At 42.4% G+C, this 21,793-nt stretch overlaps 1 protein-coding gene across 9 annotated transcripts; it reads left to right on the top strand.

Moving 5' to 3' along the window:
* The first annotated feature begins 407 nt into the window (after nt 1-407).
* On the top strand, nt 408-21,290 carry LOC139563660 (retinol dehydrogenase 12-like). 9 transcript variants are annotated; one of them, XR_011672610.1, is made up of 9 exons: nt 409-595; nt 2,462-2,580; nt 5,418-5,573; nt 7,276-7,380; nt 9,136-9,345; nt 9,601-9,790; nt 20,008-20,550; nt 20,605-20,692; nt 20,747-21,290. XR_011672610.1 is itself a non-coding variant. In XM_071382512.1 (7 exons), exons 1-7 carry the CDS (start codon nt 519-521, stop codon nt 20,111-20,113), a joined length of 846 nt encoding a protein of 281 aa, XP_071238613.1. In that variant the 5' UTR covers nt 408-518; the 3' UTR covers nt 20,114-21,290. The 9 variants fall into 9 exon arrangements, 2 of the variants coding, with proteins under 2 accessions (XP_071238613.1, XP_071238612.1); XR_011672608.1 differs by having other exon boundaries at nt 20,008-20,692; nt 20,726-21,290; XR_011672607.1 differs by having other exon boundaries at nt 20,008-20,692.
* Nucleotides 21,291-21,793: the final 503 nt, after the last annotated feature.

Genomic DNA, 21,793 nt, shown 5'->3' on the forward strand with positions numbered 1-21,793 from the left:
TTTAAAATCAAAGTAACTTCAAATGTATTACGGCAGCGTATGTTGTATACTTCTAATATGAATAATGGTTAAAAAAAATTGTGGTTAAACTGAAATAATATGTTAGATATTTATATACGGGCTTTGAACGGGTAACTTTCCCTGATGCATTGTGGTCAATGTCGTTTTTGTAATAATCATAACTGATATATTTACCATCTTTCAGAACAATTATTGTTTTCATCTGAGGGTGAATATATAGACTAGTATCTTACAAACCAAATAGCAGTTATTAGATTCAACTTCACTTTCGTTTTTGTTTTCTTTAAAACATAATAAATAAAAAAAAATCCATAATTAATATGGAAATAAAACTACAATCACAGGTTCCATTGAACGAGCATGTGACACAACCCCATCCACCTACACTTCACCATAAAGTATGACATCTCAGATCAGCTGTGTGGTCGCTGGAGAACAGAACTATGATGGAACAACAGTGAAGAAGACCTACGAGAGAGAGAGAGCGGATTCGTGTCATGATGGTGCTCGTATTGATTGTCGCAGGTCTTGTGGTTGTCGCGCTGCTCGTGGTTTTATTCGCACCCCACATTAGGTAAGAATGAGCGGTGTATGTTCAAAGGCTATAGCCGATGCATCATCCGCTACTATGCTTGGCATCTCATATTGCCTAATTAGTCGAACAATGATTGTCAGGCTACCGAAAAACGAAGAGATTGTGACAGGCAATTGGGTCGCTAAATGAATCGACATCAGTGTTGATGATAAAAAATATATATATTTTATTTTTCTGCAATAATAAAACCTAAAGAACCCCCCCCCCCCCCCCCCCCACTCCCCCCATCATAACGAAGATAACCTTCTTCAGTACAACGTTCATTTGTTGTTGTTTGGACCAAAGGCTCGAAATGCACTGTCAATTGAATATGGTCCAATTGTGAATTATAGGCATCTCATATTGCCCTAATTAGTCGAACAATGATTGTCATTGTCAGGCGACCCGTACTGCTGAATAATGCACAAAGAGTAGGCTCGAGCGCTATCATATTCATGATTACGCATAAGAAGCGTTGCGCGCGTGGTTGGAGGTTAAATGATGTTTCCGCGAGCCATTGGTTAATCGGTACCTAGCCAGGCTTTGTGGTGTAACTGTTGGACGAGTTAATGTTTGATCATTGTTGCCAGATTGATCCTTGCATATTGAGGAACAATATGTTTCATGTTAAATAGTAAATAAAAGTTATAAATAATAAATTCCTCCCCCTAAAAATTGTATACAATTTTTAACCAGTAATTTATTTTCTGTGTAGGAGGTCCATCCAAAATGGCAACCTATTCCCTATATAGAGCCCCTATGATCCCTGGTCAACAGTAGAGCTCTATGATCCCTGGTCAACAGTAGAGCTCTATGATCCCTGGTCAACAGTAGAGCCCTATGATCCCTGGTCAACAGTAGAGCTCTATGATCCCTGGTCAACAGTAGAGCTCCATGATCCCTGGTCAATAGTAGAGCTCTATGACACCTGGTCAACAGTAGAGCTCTATGATCCCTGGTCAACAGTAGAGCTCTATGATCCCTGGTCAACAGTAGAGCCCTATGACCCCTGGTCAACAGTAGAGCCCTATGATCCCTGGTCAACAGTAGAGCTCTATGATCCCTGGTCAACAGTAGAGCTCTATGATCCCTGGTCAACAGTAGAGCTCTATGACACCTGGTCAACAGTAGAGCTCTATGATCCCTGGTCAACAGTAGAGCTCTATGATCCCTGGTCAACAGTAGAGCTCTATGATCCCTGGTCAACAGTAGAGCTCTATGATCCCTGGTCAACAGTAGAGCTCTACTGTTGACCAGGGACCATAGGGCTCAACAGTAGAGCCCTATGATCCCTGGTCAACAGTAGAGCCCTATAATCCCTGGTCAACAGTAGAGCTCTATGATCCCTGGTCAACAGTAGAGCCCTATGATCCCTGGTCAACAGTAGAGCTCTATGACCCCTGGTCAACAGTAGAGCTCTATGATCCCTGGTCAACAGTAGAGCCCTATGGTCCCTGGTCAACAGTAGAGCTCTATGACCCCTGGTCAACAGTAGAGCCCTATGAGCCCTGGTCAACAGTAGAGCTCTATGATCCCTGGTCAACAGTAGAGCCCTATGATCCCTGGTCAACAGTAGAGCTCTATGATCCCTGGTCAACAGTAGAGCCCTATGGTCCCTGGTCAACAGTAGAGCTCTATGGGCCCTGGTCAACAGTAGAGCTCTATGATCCCTGGTCAACAGTAGAGCTCTATGATCCCTGGTCGACAGTAGAGCTCTATGATCATTGGTCAACAGTTGAGCCATTTTGTAACGCAGCCTGTGTGGATATTTCACAATGTGCCAGTGCCAACCTTACCAACATAGACAGAACAGCTACAAACATTGGATTTGAGATAATGACACCGGTATATTTCCTGTCTGTCCAGGAAATACTCTGCAGGTGGAACATGTATGTCTATGGCCCGGTTGGACGGGAAGACAGTCCTGATTACTGGAGCCAACACTGGTATTGGGAAGGAGACTGCCCTGGACCTGGCTATCAGAGGTGACTGACTGACACATACAAGGCCATATCCTGATAGTCATACATGGTGTGGAGTCTATTCCTTGTCTCCTTTCCTTGCCTCCTTACATTCATCATCACAAAGATATTGCCAGCCGGTGGAGATTAAGTAAAGAAACAGGCTCAAATGCACTACTCTGGGACCTTTTCCTTATTTAGTGCACTACTCTGGGACCTTTTCCTTATTTAGTGCACTACTCTGGGACCCTTTTCCTTATTTAGTGCACTACTCTGGGACCTTTTCCTTATTTAGTGCACTACTCTGGGACCTTTTCCTTATTTAGTGCACTACTCTGGGACCATTTTCCTTATTTAGTGCACTACTCTGGGACCCTTTTCCTTATGTAGTGCACTACTCTGGGACCCTTTTCCTTATTTAGTGCACTACTCTGGGACCTTTTCCTTATTTAGTGCACTACTCTGGGACCCTTTTCCTTATTTAGTGCACTACTCTGGGACCATTTTCCTTATTTAGTGCACTACTCTGGGACCTTTTCCTTATTTAGTGCACTACTCTGGGACCTTTTCCTTATTTAGTGCACTACTCTGGGACCTTTTCCTTATTTAGTGCACTACTCTGGGACCTTTTCCTTATTTAGTGCACTACTCTGGGACCTTTTCCTTATTTAGTGCACTACTCTGGGACCCTTTTCCTTATTTAGTGCACTACTCTGGGACCCTTTTCCTTATTTAGTGCACTACTCTGGGACCCTTTTCCTTATTTAGTGCACTACTCTGGGACCCTTTTCCTTATTTAGTGCACTACTCTGGGACCCTTTTCCTTATTTAGTGCACTACTCTGGGACCCTTTTCCTTATTTAGTGCACTACTCTGGGACCTTTTCCTTATTTAGTGCACTACTCTGGGACCTTTTCCTTATTTAGTGCACTACTCTGGGACCTTTTCCTTATTTAGTGCACTACTCTGGGACCTTTTCCTTATTTAGTGCACTACTCTGGGACCTTTTCCTTATTTAGTGCACTACTCTGGGACCTTTTCCTTATTTAGTGCACTACTCTGGGACCTTTTCCTTATTTAGTGCACTACTCTGGGACCTTTTCCTTATTTAGTGCACTACTCTGGGACCTTTTCCTTATTTAGTGCACTACTCTGGGACCTTTTCCTTATTTAGTGCACTACTCTGGGACCTTTTCCTTATTTAGTGCACTACTCTGGGACCCTTTTCCTTATTTAGTGCACTACTCTGGGACCTTTTCCTTATTTAGTGCACTACTCTGGGACCCTTTTCCTTATTTAGTGCACTACTCTGGGACCTTTTCCTTATTTAGTGCACTACTCTGGGACCTTTTCCTTATTTAGTGCACTACTCTGGGACCTTTTCCTTATTTAGCGCACTACTCTGGGACCTTTTCCTTATTTAGCGCACTACTCTGGGACCTTTTCCTTATTTAGCGCACTACTCTGGGACCTTTTCCTTATTTAGTGCACTACTCTGGGACCCTTTTCCTTATTTAGTGCACTACTCTGGGACCCTTTTCCTTATTTAGTGCACTACTCTGGGACCCTTTTCCTTATTTAGTGCACTACTCTGGGACCCTTTTCCTTATTTAGTGCACTACTCTGGGACCCTTTTCCTTATTTAGTGCACTACTCTGGGACCTTTTCCTTATTTAGTGCACTACTCTGGGACCTTTTCCTTATTTAGTGCACTACTCTGGGACCTTTTCCTTATTTAGTGCACTACTCTGGGACCTTTTCCTTATTTAGTGCACTACTCTGGGACCTTTTCCTTATTTAGTGCACTACTCTGGGACCTTTTCCTTATTTAGTGCACTACTCTGGGACCTTTTCCTTATTTAGTGCACTACTCTGGGACCTTTTCCTTATTTAGTGCACTACTCTGGGACCTTTTCCTTATTTAGTGCACTACTCTGGGACCCTTTTCCTTATTTAGTGCACTACTCTGGGACCCTTTTCCTTATTTAGTGCACTACTCTGGGACCCTTTTCCTTATTTAGTGCACTACTCTGGGACCTTTTCCTTATTTAGTGCACTACTCTGGGACCTTTTCCTTATTTAGTGCACTACTCTGGGACCCTTTTCCTTATTTAGTCCACTACTCTGGGACCTTTTCCTTATTTAGTGCACTACTCTGGGACCTTTTCCTTATTTAGCGCACTACTCTGGGACCTTTTCCTTATTTAGCGCACTACTCTGGGACCTTTTCCTTATTTAGCGCACTACTCTGGGACCTTTTCCTTATTTAGTGCACTACTCTGGGACCCTTTTCCTTATTTAGTGCACTACTCTGGGACCCTTTTCCTTATTTAGTGCACTACTCTGGGACCCTTTTCCTTATTTAGTGCACTACTCTGGGACCTTTTCCTTATTTAGTGCACTACTCTGGGACCTTTTCCTTATTTAGTGCACTACTCTGGGACCTTTTCCTTATTTAGTGCACTACTCTGGGACCTTTTCCTTATTTAGTGCAATACTCTGGGACCCTTTTCCTTATTTAGTGCACTACTCTGGGACCCTTTTCCTTATTTAGTGCACTACTCTGGGACCTTTTCCTTATTTAGTGCACTACTCTGGGACCCTTTTCCTTATTTGGTGCACTACTCTGGGACCTTGGTCAACAGTAAGGCATATAGTCCCATTTGGTACGCACACCTGGTCTTCATCCTAATAGTAATTTATAGTGTGTCCTCATTCCTGTCCTTACCTCCTTTCCTTACCTCCTGTTCTTCATGACCTCAACAATAACGATAGAAGGAAGTAAAGGAAGAGGACAGGTGGTCTTTTTAAAAGGAACTGTGTCATCTATGCTGATTTATTGATTTATTGTCTATTTCCAGGTGCCAGGGTGATCATGGCGTGCAGAGATGTGGAGAAGGGTGAGGAGGCTGCAGCATCGATACGACGTATCTACTGCAAGGCGAACGTAGAGGTCCGAGAGCTAGACCTGGCTGATACCAGCTCCATACGGACCTTCGTACAACGCTTCCTCCGAGGTCAACCTACTACTTCACAGATGCTTCTCAAATAGCTCCCTATGTAGTGCGCTACTTTAGACCAGGGCCCTATAGAACCCTATTCCCTATGTAGTGCGCTACTTTTGACCAGGGCCCTATAGAACCCTATTCCCTATGTAGTGCGCTACTTTTGACCAGGGCCCTATAGAACCCTATTCCCTATGTAGTGCGCTACTTTTGACCAGGGCCCTATAGAACCCTATTCCCTATGTAGTGCGCTACTTTTGACCAGGGCCCTATAGAACCCTATTCCCTATGTAGTGCGCTACTTTTGACCAGGGCCCTATAGAACCCTATTCCCTATGTAGTGCACTACTTTTGACCAGGGCCCTATAGAACCCTATTCCCTATATAGTGCACTACTTTAGACCAGGGCCCATAGAGGTCTAAATAAGGTGGCATTTGGGGCGCAGGCCATGTGACCTTTACATGTTGTTATTACACTATTATGACAGCATTTATTATATTGTTATTAACAAACACTTATTACAGTATTTATTAGTTATTAACAAACACTCATTATTACAGTATTTATTAGTTATTAACAATCACTCATTATTACAGTATTTATTAGTGTTATTAGTTATTAACAAGCACTCATTATTACAGTATTTATCAGTATTTATTAGTTATTAACAAGCGCTCATTACAGTATTTATTAGTTATTAAAAAGCACTCATTACAGTATGTATTAGTGTTATTAGTTATTAACAATCACTCATTATTACAGTATTTATTAGTTATTAACAAACACTCATTATTACAGTATTTATTAGTTATTAACAAGTGCTCATTACAGTATTTAACTTATTTATTAGTTATTAACAAGCACTCATTATTACAGTATTTATTAGTTATTAACAAACACTCATTATTACAGTATTTAATAGTGTTATTAGTTAACAAGCACTCATTATTACAGTATTTATTAGTTCTTAACAAACACTCATTATTACAGTATTTATTAGTTATTAACAAGCACTCATTATTACAGTATTTATTAGTTATTAACAAGCACTCATTATTACAGTATTTATTAGTTATTAACAAGCACTCATTATTACAGTATTTATTAGTTATTAACAAGCACTCATTATTACAGTATTTATTAGTTATTAACAAGCACTCATTATTACAGTATTTATTAGTTATTAACAAACACTCATTATTACAGTATTAATTAGTTATTAACAAGCACTCATTATTACAGTATTTATTAGTTATTAACAAGCACTCATTATTACAGTATTTATTAGTGTTATTAGTTATTAACAAACACTCATTATTACAGTATTAATTAGTTATTAACAAACACTCATTATTACAGTATTAATTAGTTATTAACAAACACTCATAACAGTATTAATTAGTTATTAACAAACACTCATTATTACAGTATTTATTAGTGTTATTAACAAGCACTCATTATTACAGTATTAATTAGTTATTAACAAGCACTCATTATTACAGTATTAATTAGTTATTAACAAACACTCATTATTACAGTATTTAAGTGTTATTAGTTAACAAGCACTCATTATTACAGTATTATTAGTGTTGTTAGTTACTAACAAACACTCATTATTACAGTATTTATTAGTTATTCATAATTTATAAGCTCTCATTATGTGTTTACTCGTCTGTAAAAAAACTGTATAATATTGACTCTGACCCCCTGTAGAGGTCAACCACCTCCACATCCTGATCAACAATGCTGGGGTCATGATGTGTCCTTACGTGAAGACTAAAGACGGCTTCGAGATGCAGCTGGGGATCAACCACCTGGGTGAGACAGAGACGCTGATGTCCTGGGTGGGATCCGAAATCAAGGACTCCTACGGGAGAAATAGTAAAGAACATCTAGCCCGCTCGAGAGCACCCTTACCTGCCAATCTACAAATTACGTCTCCGTAATCTAGCACGTGTAGGATGGTCATCTGAATCAGGGTTAGTTTGGCAGCTGGGGTGAAAGAGGAGCGATTTCGATAGAGGAAACCAAGTCTAGATTTAACTTTAGCCTGCAGCTTTGATATGTGCTGAGAGAAGGACAGTGTACCGTCTAGCCATACTCCCAAGTACTTGTATGAGGTGACTACCTCAACCTCTAAACCCTCAGAGGTAGTAATCACACCTGTGGGAAGAGGGGCATTCTTCTTACCAAACCACATGACCTTTGTTTTGGAGGTGTTCAGAACAAGGTTAAGGGCAGAGAAAGCTTGTTGGACACTAAGAAAACTTTGTTGTAGAGCGTTTAACACAAAATCTGAGGAGGGGCCAGCTGAGTATAAGACTGTATCATCTGCATATAAATGGATGAGAGAGATTCCTATCGCCTGAGCTATGTTGTTGATGTAAATTGAGAAGAGCGTTGGGCCTAGGATCGAGCCTTGGGGTACTCCCTTGGTGACAGGCAGTGGCTGCACTCTTTGAGAGAGGTAGTTAGCAAACCAGGCCAACGACCCCTCAGAGACACCAATACTCCTTAGCCGGCTCACAAGAATGGAATGGTCTACCGCAGGGGTGTCAAACTCATTCCACGGAGGGCCTAGTGTCTGCAGGTTTTTGGTTTTTCCTTTCAATAAAGCCCTAGACAACCAGGTGTGGGGAGTTCCTAACTAATTAGTGATGTTAATTCATCAATCAAGTACAAGGGAGGAGCGAAAACCCGCAGACACTCGGCCCCCCGTGGAATGAGTTTGACACCTGTGGTCTACCGTATCAAAAGCTTTGGCCAAGTCAATAAAAATAGCAGCACAACATTGCTTAGAATCAAGGGCAATGGTGACATCATTGAGGACCTTCAAGGTTGCAGTGACACATCCATAACCTGAGCGGAAAACAGATTGCATACCAGATAGAATACTATAGACCTCAAGAAAGCCAGTAAAGGACTAACCGTGGCTGCCTTATAAGCAATAGGAACCTCCCCAGAGAGGAGAGACAGGTTAAAAAGGTCAGAGATAGGCTTGGTGATGATAGGGACAGCAACCTTGAAGAAAAAAGGGTCTGAATCATCTGACCCAGATGGTTTTTTCAGGGTCAAGATTAAGGAGCTCCTTTAGCACCTCGGACTCAGTGACCGCCTGCAGGGAGAAACTTTGTAGCGGGGCAGGGGAAAAAGAGGGAGAAGCATCGGGACTAGTCACATTAGAAGGGGCGGGAGATGAGGAAATGTTGGACAGGCAAGGAGGCATGGCTGAGTCAAATAGGAATCCTGACTTAATGAAGTGGTGATTAAAGAGCTCAGCCATGTGCTTCTTGTCAGTAACAACCACATCATCAACATTAGGGGACATGGGCAGTTAATACCTATAAGGATTTTTTTGGTGGGGATAACATTGAGGACAGTAGCCTTTTCTGGGTGTTTGGAGTCATACCTTGTGGGATTGGTGATAATCTGAGAAAAATGTAGGGAGTCCCATTGCTTTAGGACTTGGTCAGGTGGGAGACAACCGAGCACTGACGGTGACCCTTGGTAAAGATTGCCACTCCCCCACTTTCTGACAAGGCAACTGATTGCGTTGTTGTTTACTCCTGATAGGTCACTTCCTGTTGACGTACCTCCTGATTGGTCTGCTGAAGCGCAGCGCTCCGGCCCGTATCGTCGTGGTTTCTTCCCTGGCTCATAACGTTGGCTGGATCCGCTTCCATGACCTCCTCAGCCAGGGCAGCTACAACAGCGGCCTAGCGTACTGCCAGAGCAAGTTGGCCAACCTTCTGTTCGCTAGGGAGCTGGCCCGCAGACTCAAAGGTAGGCTGGGGGAGGGGGAGAGAGAATGGCAACCTGCCACATTTGTTGGATAATGGATCAGAAAACACAGAAGAGAAACCAAGGGTTAGTGAAGAGTTTTCAGTCAGAAAACACATACACAAAATACATGATCAGAAAAGCAAAATGACAGTTATGGAGTTGCTTAGCAACATACGGTCATCTAAAACGTTCTCACACAGAAGAGGATCTTGAAGAAACACTGTCCCCGTGGTAACACTTCCTCCTCCCTCCCAGGTTCCGGTGTGACTGTAAACTCTGTCCACCCGGGGTTGGTGCGCTCTGAGCTGGTCCGCCACTCCACCATCATGTCTCTGCTGTTCTCTCTGTTCTCCTTGTTCCTGAAGAGCCCTCGGGAAGGGGCCCAGACATCCATCTACTGCGCCGTGGCAGAGGAGCTGCACTCCCTCACCGGGAAACACTTCAGGTGAGGTAGAGATTATGCTACAGTATGTAGCACCTTCAGTCCCTGACCCAGGTTAGATTCAAAACAATTCTAATAAATGAAGTTGAACAATGGATGAAGATACTCTAAACTTTTAAATTTTTTATAATCCGTCAGATATCGACTGAATTATAGCAATTATGGAATTAAAGCGTTGGGATTCAGGTTTTCAATTTATTGTAAAATTTATAATTTTGTTTTCTTAGAATGCACTCATATAGACATTTTCTAATGATATCAGGCATTTAAAAAAATATTGTGTTAAAATCAAGAAAAGTGTGCTTCATTTGCATAAATACAATGGGTATATTTGCATATTTTAATAGATTAACATAAATGGGTGGATCAGGGCTGCAACAATCCAAGAACGTGACTCACTAATTACTGTTGTCGTCACGTTCTGTTGCATAATTCAATAAGTGTGTCCAATAGCAGGATACCCTTGGATTTAAAGTCAACAAGCTTGGCTCTAGATTATACCAGTGGAGGCTCCTCAGAGGGGGTCCATCCTACTCACAGAATTCCTACTCGGAGAGTTTTTTTTTTTTTGCCTGGTCAGACAGCTGTGTGTGTTGTGCACAGAAGTCCACAAGCAAAGGGGAAAACGTGAGAGGAGGACTTTACATACACACACACACACACACTCGCATACATACATACAATCATCATTTACGCTGCTGCTACTCTGTTTATCATATATCTTGACACCTAGGTACCTTATCCCTATAAATACATATCTACCTCCATCACTCCAGTATCCCTGTAAATATGGTATTGGAACTGACCCTCTTACTTTCTCGTGTGTTTTTGTTCTCATGTTTCTTTTAGTACTACATTGACTACTGCGTTGTTGGGTTTAGAGTTAGCAAGAAAGGCATCTCACTGTACTTGTGCACGTTACAAACATTTTAATGTAATGTAATGTGAATCTCAGTTAATTATCTGGGAATCTACCCGGTTTGCCGGGATGCCCCCTCTCCCTCCCAGTGACTGTATAAATCCCCCCCCCCAAAGGAGTGTAAAGAACTTACGGAAGCCCTTAAGCCCAAGGCTAAAATAATAAATAAATTCTCGTTTCAATGACTTAGTATCGAATTTGAGAGATACTAAGTCATTTGAAGAAGATACTTAATTGTTATTTTGTCTAATTAGTCATTAGTTATGCAGCTGGTCAGACTATGTAATGGTGGCTGCAACCATTCATTCACCGATTCCATCCATTGATGTGATTGACAGTTCTTTGACAGCCTAAAGCACTGCTGCTTCTGAATACCTGAGCAGGTGAGCAGGTGAGGGAGGGGCAGAGCCTTTCTAAATGTTGTCTGCCTTCTCTCTGGCTCTAATTTGGCTGTGGTTCTGCTCAGACAAAAGCTTTGGTCATGCTCTGCCTAGAATATGTTGTTTCCATCATCACTAGTCTTTTAATTAGGCCTATTCCTTTGTAATATTTAGCCTACCACACCCACAGTAGCCTATATTCCACTTTCTACCATTAGGATATGTAGTTTCTATTTTGAAGGACTTCAAATTGTATTAACGGATGTTTTTAGGTAGACAATATATAGGCTATACTGTAAAATGTATTTTAGTTTTTTCGTGAATAGAAACACCATAATATAAATCTTTAATAAAGTTAAAATATCAGAAATAAATCGTTAATAATAAAGGCCAGTATCATCATCTTATTTTCATAAATTAAAGGGACTAAATCATGTCGAACTGCAGCTGTGAAATGATTTGCGCATTGAGAGTGGGATATGCGCTATACAAACTTATTATTATTATAAAGATATATGTAAACTGTAATATTAGTGGGAATATAGCCATAATATAAACAAGATAAAGGAGAATGGAATATATTTTAAAAGCTTCAAATTTAAAAATATTTCGATATGAATCTGCTCCCATGCGTGGATGCTTTTTCAAAAAAAAAAAAAAAAATTACATTTAAGACCTTACCTCCTTACTTCATTTGCACACACTGTTTACAGATTTTTCTGTTGTGTTATTTTTGTTTGTTTATCCCATGTGTAACTCTGTGTTGTTGTTTTTGTCGCACTGCTTTGCTTTATCTTGGCCAGGTCGCAGTTGTAAATGAGAACTTGTTCTCAACTGACCTAGCTGGTTAAATAAAGGACCGGACAGAGTTCAGTAGGACAGTGTCACAAGGCTTCATAGTCATATGCCTCACGTCACCACTGCCGGAGGGCGAAACACAGCTGTTCCTGATTGTGAATTAAATGGAGAAATTAAATGTGCGCGACGAGGTAAAACCAACGGTTTATATTCAATATAATTATTCAATATAATTATCAAGTTTGGAGACGTTAATTTCCACCATAAAAATGCACCTATATGATAAAGCATTATCACATTTGCAGACTTATGTAAGATAGACTACTATTCGTGATGAGTAGATTGGATAGTCATAATTTAGGCTAATAATATAACTCAATCACTGTTCGCTAAAAAAAGACCGTTCAATGCGTGGCTGAGCGCGTAAAGAGGAGAGGAGGCCTAGGCAATAGACTAGCCTTTATCAGATATCTGCTTTCTATGCACGGGATAAATGTGGCCTTTTTTTATAAACATTTCATTCAATTCTACTACACTTTATATGACTGGAGACATTTGGCAGAATCTTTTTTTTAATACGACAAATTACGACATTGTCCATATACTCGGCGTACAAGAAGGGGAGACAGACACCAATTGAATTATTACGTCCATCTAAACTGGATGAGGAAATGGTAAAATATATATATAAATACATTTAAAAAAGCTTTTGTGGCAATGACCAAACATTGATAAAGTGTGAATATCCGCAGTGCGCACTCACCAGGGATATGGCGACATTGTTCCGCTGGAGCCAATAAAATAGGCTATATTGTTGTTTGCTTAATTAAGTTGAGCATTTTGACAACTAAAAGACGAATTTAGAGTTTTTTTTAAATTGTCTTATATTTACAGCAATAGCCATTTGGTTTCCAAACTATGTTTTTCCCGCGATTTGTATTTTGCACTAATGTGATATGCCTGGCTGAGGCCTCGACTTTTCTCTGACAGCTGCAACTCAACAATCATCTATTTGGTATTTGCAGCACGCGTTGCCTTTCCTTTCCTTCCGGCTGAAGGCAATGCGATTTAATAAAACAATCCACAACTTATTCTTTTTTAAAAGATCCTTTCGCCACACCCGCAATAACATGTGTATGTGACCAATACAGTTTGATTTGATCCTGTGGCCAAATCATTCTTTAGTAGCTTAATTTGAAATATTTGTATTTCTGTATAGACAGGAGTATGATCATTAGGCTATATAATTTTGGCAATTTTATGTCAATTTACTTTAGGGAAAGCGTCCTCTAGCGGTATGGACGCGCAGCCTACGTGTAGGGAGGTAATGTGATATCATAAGGGAATTGCTTAGATGGCATTTATCGGAAGGACTAGTTATCTCATGCGCAGAAGTAGCCTAAGCTTACAGTTAAAATATCACTCACCAATAAATTAATGAACTTCAGAGATAATAGGCTTGTTTTTTGTTGAAAGTGAACAACAGACCTTTTTATTAGTCTACCAGAATCACCTACAAAAAGAGGTCGGTGATAGGCCTAATGGTTTAAATTGTTACAGCCTACAGTCCTACGATAACAGGGGGAACAAATGTAGAGAGAAGAGTAAACTTTCATGATGACACTTCGTTTAATCATTGAAGTGTTTGCTAATGGTTTAGTGAAACATAAGGAAGATATCTGATTTTCAATAGCACCGATGACAAACTATTAATTTAATAAGGGAGAACCGTGGGTAACGGTTGGATTTGGCGGACGGGTTGGAAAATAAATCCTCCCATTGCGGGGATCAGCTTGCTGTGGTAGTTTTATAGCCTCGTGTAGCAGTTACCATAGCAACAACAATAATAATAAACTATTACTACGTGATCATTATGCGCAGGCTAACGAGGACTGATTAGGCTATTTTAAACACCACAAACTATAGTGAAAAGCCACCTACTGGGCAAAAACATTTGTGAGATGCGCGCAGATTATTTGGACAATAATTGTTGTGTGGAGTCGTTTAACTAATGTCTGATTCTGTTCTTGGTGTTACGATAACGTTACATATTTATCAATCAGGGCATTTGAAACCGAGCAGAGATCTTCATGCCTTCTGCCAAACCTGGTCTGATATCGCCAAGAAAATTCGCCCTGTCCATTCGGGGATTTAGATAATTAAACCGTATTTTAAGGATAGCGGGTTACCGGCGTGGAGCTGTTTTTTGATATATCAGTAATGTGTGTTCTCTTTTGGTGATATCACCATTGTGCATGCCCTTGGTGACCGTCAATTGGATTACAGCCAAAAGCTGTTTTGTGGGGATTGTAGCGAGTCTCTTATTGAATGTCTGATCAATCAGTTTCCTGAGTACTTCAGTCTGATAGTGTAGTCGTGTACAGTAACTGCGCCTCCTTTGACTGCTGGGATGATAACTATAGATATGTCATTCTGGAGATTTTAAGGGCTTGTTTCTCAGAGCGGGTTAAGTTCTTCCTGACATTTGACTATTGCCTCTAGCTTGTCTTTACACACCAGTCGGTAGGTATCCACAGCTGGGGCAATGAACGTAGATGGAGCCCAAAAACAAACTTTTCGTGAGGACAGAGATCTTTTAAGAAAAGTTTCAGATGCCATTTGAATATTAATTACTAGTCGAAACGCGTTGCAGTTGTTCATCTTGATATTCAGGCTGATTTGCTCCTATATGTATTTTTTATACATCTAATGTAAATATGCAAAAATATAAACGCAACATGCAGCAATTTCAATTTTTTTACTGAGTTACAGTTCATATAAGGAAATCAGTCAATTGAAATTAATTCATTGGGCCCTAATCTATGGATTTGACATAACTGGGCAGGGGTACAGCCATGGGTGGGCCTGGGAGGGCATAGGCCCACCCACTGGGGAGCCAGGCACAGCCAATCAGAATTAGTTTCCCCCCACAAAACGTGAATTTTTTTTGCAGACAGAAATAATCCTCAATTTCATCAGCTGTCCGGGTGGCTGGTCTCAGACGATCCCACGGGTGAAGACGCCAGATGTGGAGGTCCTGGGCTGGCGTGGTTATTTGTGGTCTTCTGTTGTGAGGCCGGTTAGACGTACTGCCAAATTCTCTAAAACAACGTTGGAGGCGGCTTATGGTAGAAAAATTAACATTACATTCTCTGGCAACAGCTCAGGTGGACATTCCTCCAGTCAGCATGCCAATTGCACGCTCCCTCAACACTTGAGACATCTGTGGCATTGTGTTGTGTGACAAAACAGAACATTTTAGTGACCTTTCATTGTCCCCAGAACAAGGTGCACCTTTGTAATGATCATGCTGTTTAATCAACTTCTTGATATGCTACACCTGTCAGGTGGATTATCTTGGCAAAGGAGAAATCCTCACTAACAGGGATATAAACAAATTTGTGTACAAAACATTTTAGAGAAATAAGCTTTTTGTACGTATGGGATATTTTATTTCCGCTCATGAAACCAACACTTTAACATGTTGCGTTTTATATTTTTGTCCAGTATAGTTCACTAAGGTTTATTGCACCGTACTGGCAGCCTTTCTTTCTCTAATCAAACACAGAATAACAGCACAACGGACACTAACATTTTTAGAAATAGAATCCACACATGGGAGCAGCTTCATATCAATATATTTTTCAATTTGAGGCTTTTCAAATATATTCCGTTCTCCTTTATCTTGTTTATATTATGGCTATATTCCCACTAATATTACTTTATGGAATTAAACTTTTACATGTGTATTTTTCTGTCTTTGTAATAATAATAATTAGTTTGTATAGCGCATTTCCCACTCTCAATGCGCAAATCTTTTCACAGCTGCAGTTCGACATGATTTAGTCCCTTTAATTTATGAAAAGATGATGATGATACTGGCCTTTATTATTAACGATTTATTTCTGATATTTTAACTTAATTAAAGATTTATATTATGGTGTTTCTATTCACAGAAAAACTAAAATATATTTTACAGTATAGCCTATATATTGTCTACCTAAAAACATCCGTTAATACAATTTGAAGTCCTTCAAAATAGAAAATACATATCCTAATGGTAGAAAGTGGAATATAGGCTACTGTGGGTGTGGTAGGCTAAATATTACAAAGGAATAGGCCTAATTAAAAGACTAGTGATGATGGAAACAACATATTCTAGGCAGAGCATGACCAAAGCTTTTGTCTGAGCAGAACCACAGCCAAATTAGAGCCAGAGAGAAGGCAGACAACATTTAGAAAGGCTCTGCCCCTCCCTCACCTGCTCACCTGCTCAGGTATTCAGAAGCAGCAGTGCTTTAGGCTGTCAAAGAACTGTCAATCACATCAATGGATGGAATCGGTGAATGAATGATTGCAGCCACCATTACATAGTCTGACCAGCTTCATAAGTAATGACTAATTAGACAAAATAACAATGAACAACTTAGTCACGTTTTTTATTTATATATTTTTGCGCTTCAGGGCTACTGTAAAATCTCTCTCCCTAACAGTGACTGTATAATAACCACGCCCCCCCCCTAACAGTGACTGTATAATAACCACGCCCCCCCCCTAACAGTGACTGTATAATAACCACGCCCCCCCCTAACAGTATAATAACCACGCCCCCCTAACAGTGACTGTATAATAACCACGCCCCCCCTAACAGTGACTGTATAATAACCACGCCCCCCCTAACAGTGACTGTATAATAACCACGCCCCCCCTAACAGTGACTGTATAATAACCACGCCCCCCCTAACAGTGACTGTATAATAACCACGCCCCCCCTAACAGTGACTGTATAATAACCACGCCCCCCCCTAACAGTGACTGTATAATAACCACGCCCCCCCCTAACAGTGACTGTATAATAACCACGCCCCCCTAACAGTGACTGTATAATAACCACGCCCCCCTAACAGTGACTGTATAATAACCACGCCCCCCCCTAACAGTGACTGTATAATAACCACGCCCCCCCCTAACAGTGACTGTATAATAACCACGCCCCCCCCTAACAGTGACTGTATAATAACCACGCCCCCCCCTAACAGTGACTGTATAATAACCACGCCCCCCTAACAGTGACTGTATAATAACCACGCCCCCCCCCTAACAGTGACTGTATAATAACCACGTCCCCCCCCTAACAGTGACTGTATAATAACCACGTCCCCCCCCTAACAGTGACTGTATAATAACCACGTCCCCCCCCTAACAGTGACTGTATAATAACCACGCCCCCCCCTAACAGTGACTGTATAATAACCACGCCCCCCCCTAACAGTGACTGTATAATAACCACGCCCCCCCCCTAACAGTGACTGTATAATAACCACGCCCCCCCCTAACAGTGACTGTATAATAACCACGCCCCCCCCTAACAGTGACTGTATAATAACCACGCCCCCCCCCTAACAGTGACTGTATAATAACCACGCCCCCTCCTAACAGTGACTGTATAATAACCACGCCCCCTCCTAACAGTGACTGTATAATAACCACGCCCCCTCCTAACAGTGACTGTATAATAACCACGCCCCCTCCTAACAGTGACTGTATAATAACCACGCCCCCTCCTAACAGTGACTGTATAATAACCATCGCCCCCCCCTAACAGTGACTGTATAATAACCATCGCCCCCCCCTAACAGTGACTGTATAATAACCATCGCCCCCCCCTAACAGTGACTGTATAATAACCATCGCCCCCCCCTAACAGTGACTGTATAATAACCATCGCCCCCCCCCTAACAGTGACTGTATAATAACCATCGCCCCCCCCCCCTAACAGTGACTGTATAATAACCATCGCCCCCCCCCTAACAGTGACTGTATAATAACCATCGCCCCCCCCCCCTAACAGTGACTGTATAATAACCATCGCCCCCCCCTAACAGTGACTGTATAATAACCACGCCCCCCCCCCCCCTAACAGTGACTGTATAATAACCACGCCCCCCCCCCCTAACAGTGACTGTATAATAACCACGCCCCCCCCCCCTAACAGTGACTGTATAATAACCACGCCCCCCCCCCTAACAGTGACTGTATAATAACCACGCCCCCCCTAACAGTGACTGTATATTAACCACGCCCCCCCCTAACAGTGACTGTATAATAACCACGCCCCCCCTAACAGTGACTGTATAATAACCACGCCCCCCCCCTAACAGTGACTGTATAATATTCACGCCCCCCCCTAACAGTGACTGTATAATAACCACGCCCCCCCCTAACAGTGACTGTATAATAACCACGCCCCCCCTAACAGTGACTGTATAATAACCACGCCCCCCCCTAACAGTGACTGTATAATAACCACGCCCCCCCCCTAACAGTGACTGTATAATAACCACGCCCCCCCCTAACAGTGACTGTATAATAACCACGCCCCCCCCCCCCTAACAGTGACTGTATAATAACCACGCCCCCCCCCCCTAACAGTGACTGTATAATAACCACGCCCCCCCCCTAACAGTGACTGTATAATAACCACGCCCCCCCCCCCTAACAGTGACTGTATAATAACCACGCCCCCCCCCCCTAACAGTGACTGTATAATAACCACGCCCCCCCCCCTAACAGTGACTGTATAATAACCACGCCCCCCCCCTAACAGTGACTGTATAATAACCACGCCCCCCCCTAACAGTGACTGTATAATAACCACGCCCCCCCCTAACAGTGACTGTATAATAACCACGCCCCCCCCTCCCCTAACAGTGACTGTATAATAACCACGCCCCCCCCCCCCCTAACAGTGACTGTATAATAACCACGCCCCCCCCCCTAACAGTGACTGTATAATAACCACGCCCCCCCCCTAACAGTGACTGTATAATAACCACGCCCCCCCCTAACAGTGACTGTATAATAACCACGCCCCCCCCCCCCCTAACAGTGACTGTATAATAACCACGCCCCCCCCCCCTAACAGTGACTGTATAATAACCACGCCCCCCCCCTAACAGTGACTGTATAATAACCACGCCCCCCCCCCCTAACAGTGACTGTATAATAACCACGCCCCCCCCCTAACAGTGACTGTATAATAACCACGCCCCCCCCCTAACAGTGACTGTATAATAACCACGCCCCCCCCCTAACAGTGACTGTATAATAACCACGCCCCCCCCTAACAGTGACTGTATAATAACCACGGCCCCCCCTAACAGTGACTGTATAATAACCACGGCCCCCCCTAACAGTGACTGTATAATAACCACGGCCCCCCCTAACAGTGACTGTATAATAACCACGCCCCCCCCTAACAGTGACTGTATAATAACCACGCCCCCCCCTAACAGTGACTGTATAATAACCACGCCCCCCCTAACAGTGACTGTATAATAACCACGCCCCCCCCTAACAGTGACTGTATAATATCCACGCCCCCCCCCCCCCCCCCCCTAACAGTGACTGTATAATAACCACGCCCCCCCCCCCCTAACAGTGACTGTATAATAACCACGCCCCCCCCTAACAGTGACTGTATAATAACCACGCCCCCCCCTAACAGTGACTGTATAATAACCACGCCCCCCCCTAACAGTGACTGTATAATAACCACGCCCCCCCCCTAACAGTGACTGTATAATAACCACGCCCCCCCCCTAACAGTGACTGTATAATAACCACGCCCCCCCCTAACAGTGACTGGAACGAACTGCAAAAATCACTGAAGCTGGAGACTCATATCTCCCTCACTAGCTTTAAGCACCAGCTGTCAGAGCAGCTCACAGATCACTGCACCTGTACAGAGCCCATCTGTAAATAGCCCATCCAACTACCTCATCCCCATACTGTATTTATTTATCTTGCTCCTTTGCACCCCAGTATCTCTACTTGCACATCTACCATTCCAGTGTTTAATTACTATATTGTAATTACTTCGCCACCATGGCCTATTTATTGCCTTACCTCCCTTATCTTACCTCATTTGCACTCACTGTATATAGACTTTTCTATTTTTCTAATGTATTATTGACTGTACGTCTGTTTATCCGATGTGTAACTCTGTGTTGTTTGTGTCGAACTGCTGTGCTTCGTCTTGGCCAGGTCGCAGTTGTAAATGAGAACTTGTTCTCAACTAGCCTACCTGGTTAAATAAAAAATGCCCCCTCTCTCTCTCCCAGTGACTGCGCCCCGGCCTCCGTGGCCCCCCAGGGGAGGAACGAGGAGACAGCCAGGAAGCTGTGGGACGCCAGCAGTGAGCTCCTGGGCGTCGTCTGGGACCACTGACCTCAACCACCCTCTATCATCAAAACACGGGCTGCAACCCCAAACGCCCTGTATAGGGCACTACTTTTGACCAGGGCCTTGTTCCAAATCTCAATTGTTACAGCAAGAGCCGGCAGTAGGGCCCACAGGGCCATGGTAGAAAGTAGTGCACTATAAAGGCAATAGGGTGCCATTGTGGATGCCGCCATGTTCTCTAATGAGTCTTTGTTTTCAATCGGAGTACATATTTAGCCTTATCATTTCATGACACTACGTAATCTCAAACTACAGTTAACCCAACAGCACTTGAATAATTGGGTAGTAACCATAGAGGTATACAGACACCATTATGGTAGTAACCATAGAGGTATACAGACACCATTATGGTAGTAACCATAGTAACTGCAAGATCAAATGCATTATTGTTCTGTCACAGGTCTAGCCAGGGTCATAACCAGGTCTAGCCAGGGTCTAGCCAGGGTCATAACCAGGTCTAGCCAGGGTCTAGCCAGGTCTAGCCAGGGTCATAACCAGGTCTAGCCAGGGTCATAACCAGGTCTAGCCAGGGTCATAACCAGGTCTAGCCAGGGTCATAACCAGGTCTAGCCAGGGTTTAACCAGGGTCATAACCAGGTCTAGCCAGGGTGTAACCAGGTCGAGCCAGGGTCATAACCAGGGTAAATTATAAACCAGCTGATTGAGTTTGTATCATATTATAAATGGGGTTCCAAAATTCCTGTAACTTTCACGAAATGCCAGTTTTCCAAAATCCTAGTTGGAAGATGGCTGTAATTACAGGGGAATAAGCAAAACACCCAGGATTTCTGGGAATTACAGGAATTTGACAAATTATCCTCCATGTGGAATCAGATTTATTGTTTCCTTGTTTTGGACCTTTTCCACTCTAGGCTTTCTTATATCCCGCTCTTTTTCCCCTCAGCATTGTTAAGCTACCAAGATGTCTTTTATACAAATGTGAAACATGCCTTTTTAGTACATTTTAGGGTTGCAATATTTTTTTAATAACAATCCTGGAATTACAAAGGGAATAAATCAGGAAATCCTGAATCCAACCAGTATTTATGAGAAAAAAAACAGGGAATTTTGGGAAAGTGAGCAGAAATGTTCCCAAACTGCATAGCAGTCATGTCAGGAGTTGAATGTTTACATCTGTAAATAAAGATAATATTACTAGCTACTACTGGTAGTAGTTGTTTATGTTTAGTATATGTGTCGCACGCAACAGAGGCGGCTGGTTGGAGGCGCTATAGGAGGATAGGCACATTGTAATAGCTTTAAAAAAAAAAAAAATTTAACTGCATTGTTGGTTAGGGGCTCGTAAGTAAGCATTTCACTGTAATGTCTACACCTGTTGTATTCGGCGCATGTGATTGGAACAGAGTCATACATTTGATACAGTACCAGCCATTACAACGAGCTCGTCCTCCTATAGCTCCTCCCACCAGCCTCCTCCAATAAGAAACCATTCTTTATTACCCCTCCAGCATGGCTGCTTTAAGACAGGAAATAATTATCATACTCCTCACATTTCCTGTGATCAATAATCATAACAACCAAATTGATGACATTGTTTCTTTAACCAAAGAAAGGGGGGGGGGGGGGAAGAGTCATTGGGTACATTTCAAATGGAACTATTCACTGTGTACTACTTTTGACCAGAGCAGTGGACTACATAGGGGA

The sequence above is a fragment of the Salvelinus alpinus genome, chromosome 34 (genome assembly GCF_045679555.1).
Source record: "Salvelinus alpinus chromosome 34, SLU_Salpinus.1, whole genome shotgun sequence".
NCBI lineage: Eukaryota > Metazoa > Chordata > Actinopteri > Salmoniformes > Salmonidae > Salvelinus > Salvelinus alpinus.

Bases quoted from the DNA above. Each gene is read 5' to 3' on its own strand.
- LOC139563660 (XM_071382511.1), top strand. From the start codon at position 519: ATGATGGTGCTCGTATTGATTGTCGCAGGTCTTGTGGTTGTCGCGCTG. The intron at 2,581-5,417 runs GTGACTGACTGA...GTCTATTTCCAG, and splicing joins CCTGGACCTGGCTATCAGAG to GTGCCAGGGTGATCATGGCG. The intron at 5,574-7,275 runs GTCAACCTACTA...GACCCCCTGTAG, and splicing joins CGTACAACGCTTCCTCCGAG to AGGTCAACCACCTCCACATC.